At 35.4% G+C, this 19,769-nt stretch overlaps 1 protein-coding gene across 3 annotated transcripts; it reads right to left on the bottom strand.

The window, feature by feature from the left end:
• Window positions 1-8,665: 8,665 nt before the first annotated feature.
• Window positions 8,666-17,941, bottom strand: LOC110825711 (alanine-tRNA ligase). 3 transcript variants are annotated; one of them, XM_022056197.2, is made up of 10 exons: window positions 17,539-17,941; window positions 17,206-17,272; window positions 17,006-17,083; window positions 16,597-16,649; window positions 15,159-15,242; window positions 13,930-13,982; window positions 13,756-13,820; window positions 13,604-13,662; window positions 9,258-9,395; window positions 8,666-8,804 (listed from the first exon to the last, which is right to left on the bottom strand). In XM_022056197.2, exons 1-9 carry the CDS (start codon window positions 17,815-17,817, stop codon window positions 9,306-9,308), a joined length of 828 nt encoding a protein of 275 aa, XP_021911889.1. In that variant the 5' UTR covers window positions 17,818-17,941; the 3' UTR covers window positions 8,666-8,804; window positions 9,258-9,305. The 3 variants fall into 3 exon arrangements, with proteins under 3 accessions (XP_021911889.1, XP_021911890.1, XP_021911888.1); XM_022056198.2 differs by lacking the exon at window positions 8,666-8,804 and adding an exon at window positions 9,033-9,167; XM_022056196.2 differs by lacking the exon at window positions 8,666-8,804 and having other exon boundaries at window positions 9,033-9,395.
• Between the last annotated feature and the right edge of the window lie 1,828 nt (window positions 17,942-19,769).

Genomic DNA, 19,769 nt, shown 5'->3' on the forward strand with positions numbered 1-19,769 from the left:
CGGAGTATGGGGATCTTATGTGTTTTGGCGCCCATACCGGACGGGGTATGGGGACGGCCCGTTTCACCCTCATACCAGACGGGGTATTGAGGTTTATGGTTTTGGCGCCCATACCGGACGGGGTATGGGGACGGCCCATTTCACCCTCATACCGGACGGGGTATTGAGGTTTATGGTTTTGGCGCCCATACCGGACGGGGTATGGGGACGGTCCGTTTCACCCTCATACCGGACGGAGTATTGAGGTTTATGGTTTTGGCGCCCATACCGGACGGGGTATGGGGACGGCCCTGGAATCTGATGACGAATGTTAAAGGTTAATGGGTAGCGGGACCCCTATGGACCCCCACGGATACTAGTAGGCTGGTAAATGAGGAAAAGATATGTTGTATAATGATTGAATTACAAAAGGCGTGATAAGTGTTATGTTTTACAGTTTATATGATTCCATGATTATGATAATGTTATTGCTTTCGTATATTGTTTTATAAATTCCACCGAGGTAAGTGAATGGTAAAGGTTTTATTATTAATAAAAGGATTTGTCGTAAATCATGCTCCATTGGTCTTTTGTGTTTTCTACCCACCTTTACCTCCGTGACGGTGAGATATCGTGATGTCCTTACTGGGCTAGTGTAGCTCATTCCTTATTTAATCATTTCAGATCAGGAAGACATGGTTCCCGAGCCCGTTCCGCAGGAGGACGACGAAGGGGATGCCTAGAGACTCCATAGTCATACTCATAGCTTTACTTTCGAGTTTCTTTCTTTTGTTAGTTTAATCTTTTATATTTTGAGCACGTTTTTGGTTTTCGTGTAAGGGATGTTAACTAAAATTTTGATCTCGCTTCCGCATTTGATATTTTTGAATATAAATTCCATTTTAAATTTCCGGGGCTGCTACAAATTATGTCCAACTTGTTACGAAGATATTCAATTTGAGTTCCATTTTAAGCCTTTGTGAATATGTAACAGCCCCGGAAATTTAAAATGAAATGTATATTAAAAATATCAAATGCGGAAGCGAAGTCAAAAATTCGATTAACATCCCTTACACTAAAACCAAAAACGTGCTCACAAAATATAAAAGATCAAACTACCTAAAGGAGAAACTCGAAAGTAAAAGCTACGAATATGACTATGGAGTCTTTAGGCGTCCCCTTCGTCGTCTTCCTGCGGAACCGACTCGGGAACAATGTCTTCCTGATCTTAAATGATTAAATAAGGAATGAGCTACACTAGCCCAGTAAGGACATCACGATATCTCACCGTCACGGAGGTAAAGGTGGGTAGAAAACACAAAAAGACTAATGGAGCATAATTTACAACAAATTCTTTTATCAATAATAAAACCTTTACCATTCACTTACCTCAGTGAAGTTCATAAAAAATAATATACGAAAGCAATAACATCATCATCATCATGAAATCATATATAAATTGTATAACATAATACTTATCAAGCCTTTCGTAATTCAATCGTTACACAACATATTTTCCTCATTTACCAGCCCACTAGTATCCATGGGGATCCATAGGGGTCCCGCTACCCGTTAACCCTTAATACTTGAAATCAGATTCCAGGGCCGTCCCCATACCCCGTCCGGTATGGGCGCCAAAATACATAAGATCTTCATACCCCGTCCGGTATGGGGACCACAATCCCGGTAGGGTTCCCTACGGACCCGGTCCGTCCACCATCTCCCAGGATATCTAGTCAGGCTGACCCCATTATACCATTACCCATTTACATAATCTTTCATTCTCTTTTTCCTCAGTCAGCATCATTAATCCACATACAAACAAGCAAACGGTAATTTATGCCAAACAGACAACATACAGCATCAATATCCCAGTCATTCAATCCATAATCAGTAAAACAGTAAAATATGCACACGAAACTATAAAATGAAAACATCAAACCTCATACTGCATTTAAAACTGTAAAACAGGTCAAATAACAGTTAACTGACAAACACACTAGACTCGGGCTCCATTAGCGACCTTAAGCAATTTCACACATTCGTTGATTCATGAAATACCGTTTTATCATTTATTGAACTTTAATACCGTGATAGGAAATAGGGTGAGGGGTCCTTATTCGTTTCGGGGTCCGAACACGGCTTCACAGTGCGCCTACAAGCTGTCCCTAATTTTCCCTGAATTCTTCTCAGGGAACTGAAACGCACTACTGGTACCTGTACGTGTTCCAAAAAATCCCAAATTAGGCCCAGGGCCCCCTTTCGGCCAATATCGCAATTTCGGCACGGGGGCTCCGCCGTGCTCCGGCGACGGCGCCGCCGCAAGTGGTGGCGATTCGCCTCGGTTTGGCCATTTTCGACCGTTTCTGGTCGAATTCGGCCACACTTGCATCGATCCTTGCGATTAAACAACTCTAGGGCCCTCGGGGGGCCAAAAAATTACGAAAAACCAAAGCTTACCGGCGACGGTGCTCTCGGGTGCGGCAGCTCTCCGGTGAAGTTCGTGTTTTGGTGATTTGGCTTCGATCAACCTGTAGAGAAAAGAATGGTGATCACGGTGATATAAAAATTGCATTAAACGGAGGCCGGGAAGGGCCTCATTGGAGGCAAAAACCGAGGAGGGGCGCGGCGGCGCCGCTGGGTTTTGGCTGTGTTTTCCGGCCGTCTGGCCAGGATTTTGGCTCCGATTTGGCCACAGGGGAAATCAGTGTAGAAAAACGAGTCGGGGGTATGAAATTTACCTTGATCGGCGGTCGAAAATCCCTCCGGTGCGGCGGCGGGTGGCGGCGGCCGGCTTCTGGTTCGTCTTCTCCGGCGAGGGCAGGCGGATAGGGTTTTGTGGTCTGGTGTGGGGGTCTTATTTATACCCTTTTGCCTTTTGATCTCAGCCGTCCATTTTGATTTAATCTGGACCGTCCGTTTTTGATTGAATCTGGGCCGTCCGTGCGATTGCATCTGGGCCGTCCGATCGCACGCTTGATCTGGGCCATCCGATCGCGCATACGCGGATTGCCAATGTGGCCCGTCCTGGATCGACGTGGTCTTGCCATGTGGCAGGTCCCGGTTGGCCGGGACTGCTGACTGGGTCTGCTGACGTGGCTTTTTTTTTTTTTTTTTTTCTTCAATTTCCCCGGGTGCTACAGAATATATCATCTAGTTATTCATCTGTCTTCACATAACCAGTAGAGATCAAATTTTCCTAAATTTTCCCACGAATGAAGTGAAAATCAACCTCGATATGTTCAGTTCTTTCATGGTACACTGGATTTAAGGCAATAAGAAGGGCAACTTGATTATCACATTAAAATTTTGCAGGTAATATGAGATTCAAACCGACTTTGGCTAAGAGGTGTTGTATCCAAAAGACTTCACATGTGAACTGGGCCATATCTCTGTATTAAACTGGGACACAATAATCTGTTTCTTACTTTTCTATGATATCAGGTTCCCACCAACAAAAATATAATAATCTGTAGTGGATCTTCTATCAATTTTAGATTCAGTCTAATCAGCATCTGCAAAATATTCAATGTGAGTGTGTTCATGATCGTTAAATAATATGTCAAGTCCTTGAGCACCTTTTAAGTAATACAAAATCTATTCTAAACTCTATCAATATTTAACTGTAGGTGCATATATAAACTAATTAACAACACTGATAGGACATGCAATATTTGAGCGAGTCACTGTGAGATAATTCAGTCTGCCAATTAATTATCTATACCTTTTCAAATCATCAAGAGGGTCACCATAATCTTTAGTAAGATGTACATTTAATTCCATCATTGTGTAACATGACTTAACTCCCAACTTTCTAATTTATGCAAGTAGATCAAGTACATGCTTCCTCTGAGACAAAAAAAATCTCCTTTTTACTTCTTATTACTTTTACTCCCAAGAAATATTTTAACTGATCCAAATCTTTGGTATGAAACTTGGTATGTAAGAATGACTTGAGAGACTATTCTGTAATGACAATATCATCAACATAGATAACAAAAAGTATATGACTAGTTGCTAATTATCTATAAAAAATTGAATGATCACACTTGCTATTCTCTAGCCTAAATTCCAAAGCTACTTCATTAAATTTGGCAAACCATATACAAGGACTTTGCTTCAAATCATGCAAAAATTTCTTCAAATGACATATCTTTCCGTATTCCCCCGAGCAACAAATCCAGGTGGTTACTCCATATACACTTCTCCTATGAAGGAATGCGTTCTTGATATCCAACTGGTGTAAGGACTAATTTCAAGATGCTGCAATAGAGATGAATAAATGAACACATGTAAGTTTGGCTACCAAAGAGAAGGTATCAGAATAATCCATCCTATAAGTCTGAGCATAGCCTTTTATTACAAGTCTAGCTTTAAGTCTTGCACTGAGCCATTTGAATTTATTTTGACTAATAATACTCATTTATACCCCACGACCTTCTTTTGGGTAAATCCACCAAATTCCAAGTATGATTTTCATTGAGAGCATTTATCTCCTCAAGCATTGTATTATGCCAACCATGATTATTCAAAGCTTCCTTAACTGTTTTGGGTATGAAAATTCACTCTATAGAGTAATGAAAGAGCTAGACGACTAAGACAGATAATCACATGAAATAAAATTAGCAATAGGATAAATTGGGTTAGGAATGGTGCATTGACGTTTACCTTTGCGAAGACCAATAGGAAGATCAAGACCCTGTGAAGCAGAATCAGATGATGAGAGATCAGGTGCAGGATATGTATCATTAGTCTATTGTCTTCTAGAATAAACATGAATAATTGATGATGATGCTTGGGTCGAAGGCACACCAGCATTATCATCAACTTGCTCAAGTAGAGCTGGAGGCACATCATCTGAAGAAATATTATTATTTGTTTACTTAGTAGAGACACTTTGTGTGAAACTATAGATGAGTCATTCATCGTCCGCCTCCTGACTTGCAGACTTAGATAATGAGTAGAAGAACAGTGTATTCTCTAAAAAAATCACATCAATTGATACCAAATATTTATTGGGATCTGAAAAGCAACACTGGTATCCTTTCTAAATGTGAGAATATTTCAAAAAGACTAACTCCAAAGCCTTTGGGTCCAACTTTGTCATATTAATTCGTACATCTCAAACATAACAGATGCTACCAAATGTCTTAGGTTGCACAAGATATAAAGACTTATTTGGAAAAAAAAAATTTGTAAGGAACCTCTCTATTAACTACTGTAAATGGTAGAGATTAATCAAGAACTAAACTATGAAAATAGCATCAACCCATAATTACATAGGGACTTGCATTTGGAATAAAATAGCTCGAGTTATCTCAAGTAAATGTCTATTCTTCCTCTCAGCGACTCCATTTTAAGAGGGTGTATCAACAAATGAGGATTAGTGAAGAATCTTGTGTTGAGTTATATAGTTATGAAATGAGTCTAACATATATTTCCAAGCATTATCGTTTCTCAATATATGCACATAAATATTAAAATAAGTCTTGACTTCAGTACAAAAAATACAAAAGTGAGAAAATACTTTAGAACGATTATTCATAAAATATATCAAAGTTATTCAAGAAAAAATTATCCATAAAGGTAATGTAGTACTTAAACCATATTTTAGACGGAATAAAACATGAGCCTCAAACATCAAAATGAACTAACTCAAAAGCATGCTCAGCTCGTATATTTACTTTTAGATCTAACGGATTACGGTGATATTTCACAAACCAACATGACTCATAATCCAGTAAAAGTATATCATGAAACTAAGGACATAGCTTCTTGATACCTGGGTGTGTCAATCAGTTTCCTGTTCTAGTGTTGATAACATAAATCACCCTATTAATATTATGAAATCAACTAATAATTATATAGAAATATTTCGTAATATATTTTGTAATATTCTAACACCAAACTGTGTAAACTTTACTATTGGTACAAGTGGATTCTAAGGGATTCCACATGATTTAATAAAACCTTTGGCTACTGATCAAGTTTTGAACTTGTTGATGCCACCATCAACATTATACTTGATTGTAAACATCCATTTACAACCAACTAGGTGTTTTTCAGGTAGTAATTCTATTATTTCTAAGTCTCATTCTTTCCTAAAGCTTAGCTTTCCTCCCTGTTTGCAGTTTTCTATTCGAGTACTTTTAATACTTCATGTCTCGTCCTTGGTATCTGTATTTTATCAATATTACTAATAAATATCTAATAAGTTAATGACAGAACTTTGTGAAACAAAATTGTGAATCGAATGATTAATGCATGTTATTTTTTTTGTTTTCTTAAAGTAATAAGTTTATCATTATACATATTATCAAGAGTGATATATGAACTTAGATTACCTGAAGCACTCAGTAATTTTGGATCTAGATTAGATTGGATTTGTGACTCTAATTAGGTAATTGTGACTCTTTCTCTTATTGGTTCTTATTTCTTCTACTATAGACCCGAAGTTCAAGTTTTTCAATGTGATGAGTAGGTTTAGACCCAAGTGTCTCATCTCAATCTATATATTCTGGAGACTAAATAAATTTAGTTAGAGGAGAACGAATATACTCAATGATAAAGCCTTAAAATTGTGATTCTTGTGTATTATTCTCCCCGTGAATACCGATTTTGTAGTATTGTCAATTTTCACAAATGGTGACATTCATAGGATTATAGAACTTTTGAATGACTAATGAATAACATTTATATCCCTTTTGTTTTGATGAATAGCCAACAAAGATACATTTTATTGATTTGGAGTCTAGTTTGTTTTTGTGATAGTTGTGTAAGTGAACAAAGGCTGAACAATCAAAAATTTTGATTGGTAAGGTAGATCGAAGTTAAGTGATAGGAAAGTACTGAAACATAACTCAGTGGGGTATGTGAGACTCAAGGACCTGGTAAAGCATTACATTGATAAGGTAAGTTGCACTTATAATAGTTTCTCTCTCAAAAAAAAAATGGAAATTGAGTTGCAAACATGAAGACCGACTAACTTTCAAAAGATGTCTATTCGTCCTTTTCGCTATGCCATTTTGTTGAGAGGTATTTTAAAGATAAATACCCAACTCTTTTAAAGTATTCTTTTGCATTTTGTCTTCAACACTTATATTTTTGTCTAAAATTGACCAACTTTTTTTTTTTTTAGGAATAATCATGTAATTCTTGTATGATCATCTGTAAAAGATCTAAATCATTTAGTACTAGTAATATTGTTGATTCTAGATGGTCACCATACATCACTATGTAGCACAACAAATAGTTTAGAAGATTTGTATGGTATCGTGGGGTATATATAACGAGTATGTTTTGACAATTGAAATACTATACAATGAACTTTTTTGGATTTTTATTTCTGATTAAAGAAAGAACTAATTTTTATAAATATACATAGTTTGGGTGCCCAATCCATAATGACATGGCATAATTATACTAAAATTCTCTAAGTAAGTTGGACTGTCTTGAGACTTGATACATACTGCAATATGGAATTGTCTCTTGAAATATCCATTATCCTTAAAAAGAAATAGCCCGAAGTACTCTTTAGCATTGTCAATTGTCCTCCTCGCATCCAAATCTTTAAATTCACATAAGTTTGAGAAAAAATTAACAATACAGTTATGATCTTGAGTAAGTTTGTTCAATGGTGGGGCTTGTGAATCTATCTTACAAAATACTACCTTTTTTTCTATTTTCTTCTCTTCTTACTTCAAAAAAAATCTCACGAGTACTAAATAAAAGTTTCATTCCAAGTATTCTTATTCGAATTTTATCTAGATTTTTATTTAATTTCATGAGAAATTTGAAAAAAAAAATTATTTTCAAAATTTTCTACATCGTTTTATATTACCTGAACAATTCCACGTAAGTTTCTCAAACACATTAAGCCATTGCCAATGACAGGTGAGCATACCATAGTACTGGGTCATAAATAGATAGCCTTATCGCAAGTTGTGGAGGCTAGATTCAATGATAAAAATTTCTAATGTGATTTTTTTGCGAATAGAACTCCTTAATTGCTTCCCAAATTTTGTGTATTGTTCCATACGATAAAAAATTTTCACCAATATCATTTGTTATGGAGCAATCGTGACATGACCAAATTATCCTTGACTTTCCAAGTTCGGAACTTTTGGTCTTCAATGTTCGGTTGAGTGACTTCTCCAAAGAGGTATTCTTCTCCCTCTTTTATAGATAAATATTTTGACCAATTGAAATCATTGAATATAATTACTTCAGTTTAACTTGTGACTCATGATTAGAATTCAAGTGACCTCCAATTTGGGTTGTTTGATAGAAATAGTTTCATCAAATCAAGATGTGACCTCAAAGAGGTCACTGAATTTTTTTTGTCATTCTATATTTTGTCACTAGTTAGAAAGAAAAAAAAATTCTTTTAGAATTCAAATAGACTACTATGAAACCATGAAAACTTGTAATTAAATTTTTTGTTTACTGAATTTTATTTATGATACTTAATTTACGACAGTTAAATATATATAAGAGAATAATAGAAAGTTTTAATAAGAAACTAAACACAGATCAATCCCATAAAAAAAAGAACTTCCAATTATGGAATCAACTATAATTCTGCTTTATACAAAAATTTCTATGAAAATATAAATCTATATGCGAATTGAACTTCTACAAGAAGTCGGATTCCTATGCATACTAATCATAAATGAGGCTGCAGATACCCAAACCAAATGAAGGCCAGCAGCATGAGAACAGCCACTGCAGTGACTATGAGTTCCTGCTGCTTCATTGGCATCGGCATCGGCTTGGCATTTATACAATGCCCTCAAAGACACTCCATTCCTCTTTGTCACAAACTACTAAAAAAACGAAACAAAAAAAAAAAGACTCAGATCACATGGTTCAATTTGGATGTATACACATCACGCACTACAGCAGGTACGCGAGAAGAACAAGCTAAGGCAACAACAAGCATATACAAGTGAAATGCATAAATTTCAACATGAATTTGGAAGAGAATAAGGCCTAAAAGAATACATTCATAAAATGTAAAGTAAAATAAAATATAAACTAAAATCTTAAGAAACTTCTAGTCAAAAATTTTCTTTTAATCTTTATTGCAGTTCACACCTTTCATGCTTACACCTTTCATTACATTCTCAATTGCCATCCCAAAGATCCCGAAATCAGAGATCTATCATTATTCATGTTCTTAATTCCAACTGAAATAAAATCAAAATTCCCTATAATTAGACTCATAGGTAATTAGACTCATAGGAAAAGTAAAAGAAGATACATGGAGGGAATATAACCTCCGGATTCCAGCACACATGCAACAACAAAGTGGGGGAAATAGATTTTCAGACTGAGATTCCATAGTTACTGATTTTGTTGACTTCCTTGGTCAAAGCATTCCTTTCTCGCGTTGCTTCAGAAGCAAGCCTTGAAACCTGACAAATAAAACAATCCAACTTAAGCTACTTTTCCCTGAAGAATAATATAGATGATGTTTGGATAGGCTTATATTATTGGAGCCTTAATTTTATAGGCCTTTCCAGTTTTAGAAGACTTTAAGATGCTATCTTATCCTCTATTTTTGTATTTTCTCTGCTTTTTTCTTCAATAATATTATTTCTACCAAACAGACTTCAATAGGCTTTAGTTCCAACGAACTTTAAGCTCAGTATTTTAAGCACAGAACCTGACTTTTTTTCAGTCTTGTACTCTAGTAAGCCAGAAAACACTTATCAAAATTTAGCATTTTAAGTTAAAAACTAAACTGATCAAAGTGGACCATTAATTGCCCTTTTAATTGAAAGGTACTCAAATGTATTTTTATGCTAATAACACTACAAATTAATTTCAAATAAAATTTATCAACATAATAATAATCAATTTTTTTGTTAAAAAATTTTATTGTTTGAGATGTTTATTAATTTTTGTATAAAGATTAATTATATTTACTGTAAAAAAAATAAATTTATCAAATAAGATTTGGATATGTAATATTTTGGTTAGTTAGGAGGCATTTTGGTGAAAAGTATTGGCCAAAGAGCTTATTTTCCCCAACTTACAGCTCTAAAAAAAGTGGTCCTTGTGGTTTTTTTGGGGCTAAAAGCTATAGAGCTTTTAGCATTTTCAAGGATGATACAAAAATTTATAGCTTACAAATATATATATATATATGCTTCAAGCCCCTTTGAGCACTGAGTAAGTCAATTTAAATATCCTTGTAATTGATTATCCATATTCACTATTCTGCTTACGCTAAATGAAAATTTTTCTGGAAAAGCTAAAGAGTTCTTAGTCTATTAATATTGTTGGAAAAAAATTTAACCTTTATGATAATTGTTGTGCATCATAAACTTTTGCAATTTCTAGCTATTCAACATAAAGGTGTACGCATATATACTAGTAGCATTTAGGTACACGTATTATCAGTAGTTGGTACTCATATTCATGTATTTGATAATCAACCTCACCTATATATAAGGCTAATTGATAGCAAAAATATTTTTACTCTCTAGTATTGAGATTGAAATTTAAATTCTATGTGCGTACTAATATTGGCACCAAGGGAGTGCCTAACCATTAACAAAAGATTTACAAAACAATCAAATTAGCAAGAATGTTCCCTAACTTCTCTAAAGAATGAAGAGAGTGACCCAACAACAAAAAATCAATGGTATGGAACTATCTATTCTTAAGTAAATCAAACCCATCATCATCAACCCCATTAAACACGCTTTTGTTCTTCTCATTCCACACAACCCAAAAAACTGTAAGCAGAATTATTTCTGCTTATTTCCTCTTACCACCCAAACCTTTCCATGCCCAAATTTCATCTCTTACTTAACCTGATACAACCCAATTGATACCTAGAAGGTTACAGAACCTAGTCCATAGTTTATAAACCACTGGACACCAGAGCAAAACATGGTTACAAGTCTTTTCTGTCCCTTGCAGAAGTTACAGGCATTCACCATGATCTTAGCCCTTCTTCTGAGTTTATCAATAGTCAAAATATATTCCCTGCTAGTCTCCTATGCAAAAAAAAAAAAAAGAAATATAAGGTGGAACTCTAGCCTTCCAAATATGTTTGTTTGGGAGAGAATACCTAATGCCATCATGCTTGAAGAGTTGTCTATAAAAAGACTTCACTGTGAAAGACTCATTCTTAGTATGGATCCACAATGGAATATCATTGTTACCATACAGCTAACATGGGAAAGAATTCCTAGTAAGTACTCATACTCCCCAATCTCCCAGTCATTCAAATTTCTCTGCATTAACACTTGCCATTCTAGTGCACCTCCTCCACTCTCCACAATTGCATCACAAATCTTGACCTGTTTTTGTTGAGCAATGGCATAAATCTAGAAAACTGCTCCAGCCACAGTGAAAAATGGGCAAAGAAGACTTTGGAGGTCCACCCACAGTCTGATCCTTTTTTTTTTTTAAATAAGTGTAAGATATGTATTGAAGTCAGAGTGCCAAGGGGTACCGCCCATGTACAAAAAATTTACATGTCGATTAGCATATCAACAATGAAACCTAGATTTTCTAAACAGTCAATGTTATGCTCCAAAACAACAGAGCCAAAATAATGAAACCAATTATCTATGATGTTGCTAAAGTCTACTTCTTTCCTTTCAAAAGCACGGTTGTTTCTCTATTTCCAAATGACTCAAAAAATAGTAAGAGGAATGAGTCTGATATTTTTCCTCTTTCTGCTAATGCCTTCCCAAGCAAGGAGCTCAGAAATGATTGATTCATTCTTGACCCAAGATAGGCCCAATAGACGGAGAACAGAAGACCAAAGCTCATGTGAGATAGAGCATTCAAGGAGAAAGTGGTTGCAAGATTCAAGACTGTTTTTGCATAGGAAACATCTGTTGACGGTTGTGACACCTCTTCCCACAGTCTGATCCTATCCCGCTTCCCAACTTCCACCTGATCATCTGCCAGTCAAACCTACCAAGACCAATCTTTTTCCAGAGGCCTTTACCACAAGGTCTTGAGCCTAATCTGGTGAACCATCCTCTCTCATCCATGTCATATTTTGTTGCAATCACTCTTCTCCATAGAGCATCGTTTTCAGTCAAGAATCTCCATGACCATGTACCCTACAATGTCTCATTCATTTCTGCCAAGGACCGTAAACCCAAACCACCAAGGGCAAGTGGTTTTTTGACTCCACTCCATACAACCAAGTGATACTTCTTGTAACCCTCCATACCACCCCAGAGAAATCTGCACTGAATGGCCTCTAGTTTTTTGGTCACGTTCACTGGGATAGTTAATTATGACATGAAGTAAATCAAAAAGTTGCTCAATGTGCTCTTAATTAGCGTAAATCTTTCCCCCTTAGAAAGAAGGGCTCTCTTCCAGCTGGCCAGTCTCTTTTCGAACCTCTCCATTACCAGTTCCCACATCCTCGCCTCTTTAAGGTTAGCACCTAGAGGTAGACCTAAGTACTTAATCAGCAAACACAAAAGTCTACAGTCTAAAGCACTCACCAAATCCTCTGAGGTTGTTGCCAAACCCAATCTCACCATTTCTGATGTTGCTAGATTGATACTAAGCCCAGACACTGCTTGAAAATCCATCAAAACACACCTTATATAAGCATGTCTCTCCTCTCAGGTTCACAGAAAAGCATAGTATCATCGACAAAGAACAAGTGAATGATCTCCTTGTTCTGCCCTCCCGCACCAAACTTCAAGCCTCTGAATAGCCCATACACCCGAGCTCTTATAATCATTTTGCTCAATGCTTCCATTACCACAATGAAAAGTAATGATGATAAGGGGTCTCCCTATCTCAACCCTCTTGATGTCTAGAAAAAAGTCAATGCTCCTCCATTCACAATCACTGCAAAAGAAGGAGAAGCAATACACGCTCTTACCCATCTCCACTTCACCCCCTCAATATCTCTAACATGTAATCAACAAAGTCCCAACTCACATGATCATGTCTTCTCCAGTATTGAGATCCAAAAATACTTAGTTCTTATAGGTTAATTCAAAATCTTAAGGGAACGGGACCAAACTAAGCTAAGCTATTCCCTGGAGATAGAGTTCCTAAACCTCTTGCACCGTGGGAGGGATCCTACCATCTTCAGAAAGCGCAGCCTTCTGGCTTTTAACAAATATATTTACTTACCTTCACTATAATCAAAAGAAAATCTATTGTTCCTCTGTTAAGTTCCTTCTTTATACGATTATCATATTCGAGCAATATTTAATTATGGGCTGATCATTCTAGTCAAACTGCACTAAGGACAAATTTATGCATACATCACTTCTATCAGATTTTCAGCGCCAATTATATAGTGCAAGATGTGCGATGGTTTCCTCATTCATCTCCAAATTTCCATGGAATATGATCAGAAGCCAATAGCACTTTAATAGATTTGTATTCTTGCCATAGCATGGCTCTTTTCCCCACCAAAATCCACATCCAAAAACCATGATTTATTGGAGACCAAGTACTAACAGAACAGCTAGGTCTAGAAACAATTTCTGTGCTTTCAGGTCTAAACTTGAATTCATAAACATCTCATACTAACAGATAGTTAAAATTTTTAAGAGCTCCAATTCTGGGTTAATATCCTCCAGAACCTTCCCTCAAACCAAGCTAGGAAGAGAAGACTTACTTGTGACCGAAATCGTGATGCTTCTCTCCTAGGAAGTTCTCCAATGATATCTTTTAAGCCTGATAATAGAACAAATCAATATAATATGAGCACTAAATTTAATCCTTTAGTCCAATACGAGCAATAATATTAGAGAAGCAACGGAGAAATACCTGCTGCTTGTCTTTCAATCTTATAAGCAGAGTTAATTGCACCTTGGATCTGCTTACCTGCTTGCCTATAAAAGAGCGGAAACAGTCTGAATTAGAGAATCATTCACAAGAGAGCATCATTCACAAGAGAGCAGAAGAGAAAGCTTATATCGCTTTTCATCTAAGATAACAAACCTTAGTTTCATCCTCCCTCTAACCAACTCCTCTTCTGCCACTGATGCGCTTCTCTGGAAAAAGTCATTGCATATGGTGAATAGCAATCCAACATGAGTAGCAACTACAAGTTACTGAAGGAGCAGGCAACAATAATTTAAAACTATGTACACCAGGTTTTCAAACTAGGCAAACATGCCAACGTATTAGAAACAGCATCATAAGGTTTTTAAAGACCTAAGCTTCCTGGTGAACGATGCTACTTTCTTTTAATCAGTTTTCTCATGAAATACGCTTCTTTTTGAGCCTGTCAGACCTTGTTGTTTAGGCCAATAATATTTACAGTCAGACAAAACCAAAGAAAGGAAAAGAATTGATGTTATCAATTAAACCTTCGATGTCAATTTCAGGGGACTTGAAGAAATCTAACATGAAGGACCTTTTTGATAATTTTCACTAATTTGTATCTAATAAGAATCTAATATACAAGATTATCATCTGAAAACAACAATGGAAGTTAGAGCTCATGTCATAACAATCTCATTGGTTTAAAATTATTGACTACATCAAAGAAAGTAGAAAATTATCAGTATACATTTCCAGAACCAGTTTAAAAACTCTATCAAAGTATTTGAGATTGCTTATATGCTGCGCATAAGCAACTTTAAACTCCAATATTCAAGTCTGGTAATGTAAAAACAGGATGTGCTTATGAAGTTAAAGAATTTAAGAAGTTACAAAATAAGCAACTTTAAACTTCAATATTCAAGTCTTCTAATGTTAAAACAGGATGTGCTTGTTAAGTTAAAGAATTTAAGAAGTTATAAAATAAGCATTGTATTCCTAACATTTTATGTTTTTCTTTTTCATCCAACTAATTTATTTAATTACATTTATGATATTTTCTTGATATTAATCATATATATCTAAAATAATATAATATTATTTTGTAACGGATGTACATATATTTATTAATTTTCTTATTATTATTATTTTTTACAATCAGCATTTTAAACAAATTAGCGACTGCTTGTAAGTAACTGCTTGTTTTTTAGATAAAATTTATTTATACTAAGTAATTGAGATCACCTTGCTATTTTAAGCACATTTTTTTCAGCAATACCAAACATTCTCTAAATTTGAAACAAGAAAATTACTAGGATACAAATTGAAAGAAAGAATTGATGCATTAAAATAACAAGTCACTTGTTTATAAGTCATTTGAATGATATGTTCCGTCAAAGGGCTACCTCCAATTTATCACTTTCTGCCTTCAGGCGGTCAATTGATTGTCGCAACTCCTTTACTTTAATATCAGCTTTCGATAGCAGGGCCTGAAACCAGAAATAGTCTTGAGGTAGATATCAGTATTTTCCTTCAAAAAAGAGTAGACATCTTACTGGAAAAAACTGAGCCTGCTACAGCTTGAACAAGTATTCAAGGAATCTTGAAAAAACCTGGCTGGCTTCTGTGACTATCATATGACATCTAAGAAACAACTTCCCTTTCTTTTAAAAAGGACGGACTGCCTCTCATTGGCATTTAATAAAATTCAAATAAACGGATGATACTCCAAGTCCATCAATCATGTAATACAACACAGTGAAGAAAATACAAAAGATTTTGGAAGGAGATTCCATGATTGTAATTAGGCCATTTGCAAGTCTGTTCGTGAACTCTTAAGAGCTAATAACTTCTGGCTTAGGCACAGTTACAAACTTAGACCCAAGCATTATACATAAACCTTCAAAGGCATAATTCCCTGAAGTGCTTGCTATAGATATTTCATTTGGCGTATAGGATGCCCATTAGGCCTATCAGCTGTATAACGGATATCCTCTCCTTTCCTTGAACCTTTTATTCTCTAGTACAAGTGGTATATGATTATAAGTATTTTTGTACCACAAACAAATGAATTTACCACTAAGTTACTTGACATCAACACTATAAGCTACCATCAACACTTGCTATAAGATCTGTTTTTAACCCAGCTAAAAAATAACCTGCTAAAAAGTCTTAAGACAATTATAAGCAGGGAGAGCTCATGGTTTCATCCAAGGTACATGTGTCCATAGTAGAGAGACATCACGCATGCCCCTTCAAAATGAAGAGGATTTGACTTCCTATAAAATCCCATGAAAAATCTTCACCAAGTTAGCATACGAAAAATAGTCTTTCCTTCCAACAATAAAATGATGTCGATTCATGATCGTACTCATGGATTTTGGAAAGACAGGAATATGGAAGGTTACCAAACAATGCCATAAAATAGAGAAAGACATTTCTCTCAATTCCACTTAAAAAATGCAATGCCATATCCATACAACTAACCAAAAACTCAAACAAACCTTTGCTTTAAGCCTAATTTCACATCCTCTTACTGCAGCCCCTAGTACAAGTTCATAATTCCAATAAAAACTCATCCACTCTATCTTTATTATCACGTTCCACATTCACGTAAAAATACAATCCTCTCTAAAAGCATAGCTTGTAATTGCGCTTCTTTTTATCTAACTCCAAATATGATTCAAATAATTTGAACATCTCAAAACAAAATTAACTGTTAGATATTTAAATTGACTGTCAAACTGCTCTACATAAAAATAGACATAAAACCCAGATCATATATCATGAAAAGCAATTGAATGAAAGGCAAAACAAATTAAAATGTCCATAGATATGATTCACCTCTTCACTAATGAACATCTGCATAGTGCTGTAGTACAAGAAACGCCTTGTCCCTGCATTAGAATGAATTGTGACAAGAACAAGCAATAAAAAGTCATGAACCAAAAAAAAAGCAGCTGGGATCAGAATGCACAGAGTGCCGATTGTAGTATAAATTCCTATAATGCATGAGACAGAATATTTATCCACCGCCCTAGTCATGCTAAAAAACAGAGTGAGAATGCAAACAGCAAATGTTTTGAATATGTAAAAGGTGAACATACTTGGGACTTGTTTAATTTATGATACTAAATCAAACAGCAGGTCAGGACTATGCATAAATGATATAGAGAAGAAAAGGGCATTTGTGATCCATACACAAATCAGTATTAGGAATGGTAACAAAAACATGGATTCCTTAGAGAAGTACTTTTTAAAGAAAGAAATCTCAAACCAAATGCAACCCCGCCTGTAATCAATGGGTGCGAAACTGCAACGTTTATACCCTCTGCCAAAAAAAAAAAAAAAGAAAAATCAGAAGTTAAAAAAAAAAAAGAAAAAAATCGAAATAATAATAATACACTGCCTATCAGCAGCAAGCTTCAGGTACAGTGGTCGACAAGAACAAACCTTTAACCTTCCCAAAGACTATGCGCTCGTAAACACCATACTCAGATGTTAAGTCTCGCATAGAATCCTATATTCAAATATTCACTAAATTAAATTTATGAAAGGGAGCTAAGCCAAAAATAGAGCTACAAAAAAGACAAAACAAAAAGAATCTATGCGCTTGGCCGAAAAATATAAATAAAATTCGGAGATTATGACAAATTTTACTATATATCAATGACGCCTGAGCTAAATCAGGCTCAAATATAAACTCATCAACGCCAATTCTTTTTCATTCTATCCTCTCAGCTCACAAGCAGCCTAATGAAATCGAACGAGAACTTAGAATCTTACGATGCTTTGTTGGAAATGAGCCGAAGAAGTAGAGCGAATTTCGGAAAAACGAGATCCGCACGCTTCAATAGCAGACTCCATGGTCTCTTTGAAAGTCCTCTGGTAAAGCAGAGCCTGTTGGACTGCATGGTCAATCCAGGGAAGGGCATCTTCTAGGGTTTTCGATTCAATATTTGTGCGGTAATCAATTGGAAATATTTGTGGTGGTGGTGGCGGTGGTGGTGGTGGTGGTGGTGAGGCATTCAGCTTCTCTTCTGATGATGCTGTTTCCCCCGCCATTAGAAATACAAAGCAATTTTTGTTTCTTCAGTCAGGTACGTTCTTTGCGTGACAGTGTATGCGTGTCTTATTTGTCAGGTCTTCAAAACCCGTTAGTTGCAAGAATCCATGCTTTCCAACTCCAGCCATTCCTCCCCAAGCTTGGTGTAGGTAAGACATGACCCGCGGTTCGGTAGAAAGAAAAAACCGGTTCGTGATCAAATTTTAAAAGACCGTTCAATCCCAAAAAGGACGACCTGCTTTGATTGGGTCAAATTAGTGATGGCATGGAGCCAACGTTTAAAACGGATTTCAAAAAATCCAAAGCTAACTCGTAATCATAATACATCAACCTGAATCCACCTCGGCTGTTGATAATGATTCAAAATCAGTTAGCTAAGTGAATGGACCAAAGTTAGTTTGTATAAGTTTGTTATTAATTTGCTAATATCATATTTGTATATGCAATAGATTGTCCTGAATGTTAGTTTCTATAAGTTTGTTATTACTAGCTAATAACATATTTACATATGCATCATATTTTACTGCATGCCTTTTATTTTGTTAATTATTTGTACAACCTATACAAAAGCTCCTCGCTTTACTCAAGTGGTGAATAAAAAATTGACTCATTTCTCACTTTACTTTATTTCCAACTAGCATATTTGGTAGAAGAGCCATTATTTTGTGTTATTGAGATAGTATAAAATAAAAAGCAAAGTGTACCACTAGAGTGGTTCACACAAACTTAAAAAAAAAAAAATAGCGGTCAATGGTACAACAACCTTATCTCAACCTTTAATTCCTCTATTCAAGGATGAGAGCAATGAATTTTGGAGCACAAAAATGATAACTTTGTTTATATCTCAAGAATTATGGAAGCTAGTGAAATTGGTACTATACCCCAGACGATGAGCAAAGGCTTTAAGAAAACAAAAAAAAAAATAAGGATGCAAAGAACACATATGATATTTTCTCTCAAATTTCTGCAATGACTACTTCTAAAAAAGTTTGACAAACTCTTAAACAGAATTTCAATGGTCATCAAAGGTAATTACTGTCAAACTTCAATTGCTTAGTAAAACCTTTGAAATGCTTTAAATGGGTACCTCCAAATCTGTTCAAATATTTTTACCGACGACTTCTGTAATTATTGCTCAAATGAGAGCATATGATGAGAAAATTACTGATGAGACTGGTTTTAAAATTATTGAGGAGTTTGCTCCTAAATTTGATCATGTGGTTGCTGCAATAAAGAAATCTAAAGATTAATCAAATTATTCATTTGATGATATTAAAATGAGTTCTTTGCAAGCTCATGAGGACTTGTTAAACAGATCATTACCAAAAAATGAAGAAAATGTTTTCCAAGTGAAATGAGAGCCTTTTCACTAAATCAGATGACAAAGCCTCAAATAGAGCTAGTTCTCATGGTGATTATCGCGGTAGAGTTCGCAATGGAAATCGAGGACAAAGAGGACGAGCTAGCAAATAAGGACAATTCAAGCATAATCATAGTCAGATTAAGTTCTATTATCGTGAAAAATTGAGTCACAAAGAGCCTAATTGTTGGACTAAACAACGAGATCAACGGAAGCACGCTAGTGTTGCAAAAGAAGAAAAAAGTATGTTGTTCATGGCTCACTTTTTTTATAAAAATATTGTTGATGTTGTTTGATTTGTGGATAGTAGATGTTCAAATCACATGTCAGGTTTAAAGTCATTATTTAAAGAACTTAATAAGGCAGAAAAGTCAACAGTTTGGCTGGGTGATGACAAGGTGATTAAGGTTAAAGGGAAATGTACAATTGCCATCAAAACAAACCATGGTAACACTAAACTTTTAACTTATGTGCAATTTGTTCCTAGTTTGTCTTGTAATATCTTAAGTGTTGGATAATTGATGAATAGTAGCACAAAACCTTGTTTGATAAAGACTCATATAGTGTTAAAGATCAGAAATAAGGTCATCA

This window comes from Carica papaya, chromosome 5 (assembly GCF_054855325.1).
Source record: "Carica papaya isolate Zhongbai chromosome 5, ASM5485532v1, whole genome shotgun sequence".
NCBI lineage: Eukaryota > Viridiplantae > Streptophyta > Magnoliopsida > Brassicales > Caricaceae > Carica > Carica papaya.

Coding starts and splice junctions, on each gene's coding strand:
- LOC110825711 (XM_022056197.2), bottom strand. CDS start 17,817: ATGGCGGGGGAAACAGCATCATCAGAAGAGAAGCTGAATGCCTCACCA. Junction 17,084..17,205: donor AGTCTTTGGGAAGGTTAAAG/GTTTGTTCTTGT, acceptor TTTTTTTGGCAG/AGGGTATAAACGTTGCAGTT. Junction 15,243..16,596: donor AGATGTTCATTAGTGAAGAG/GTGAATCATATC, acceptor TTCTGGTTTCAG/GCCCTGCTATCGAAAGCTGA.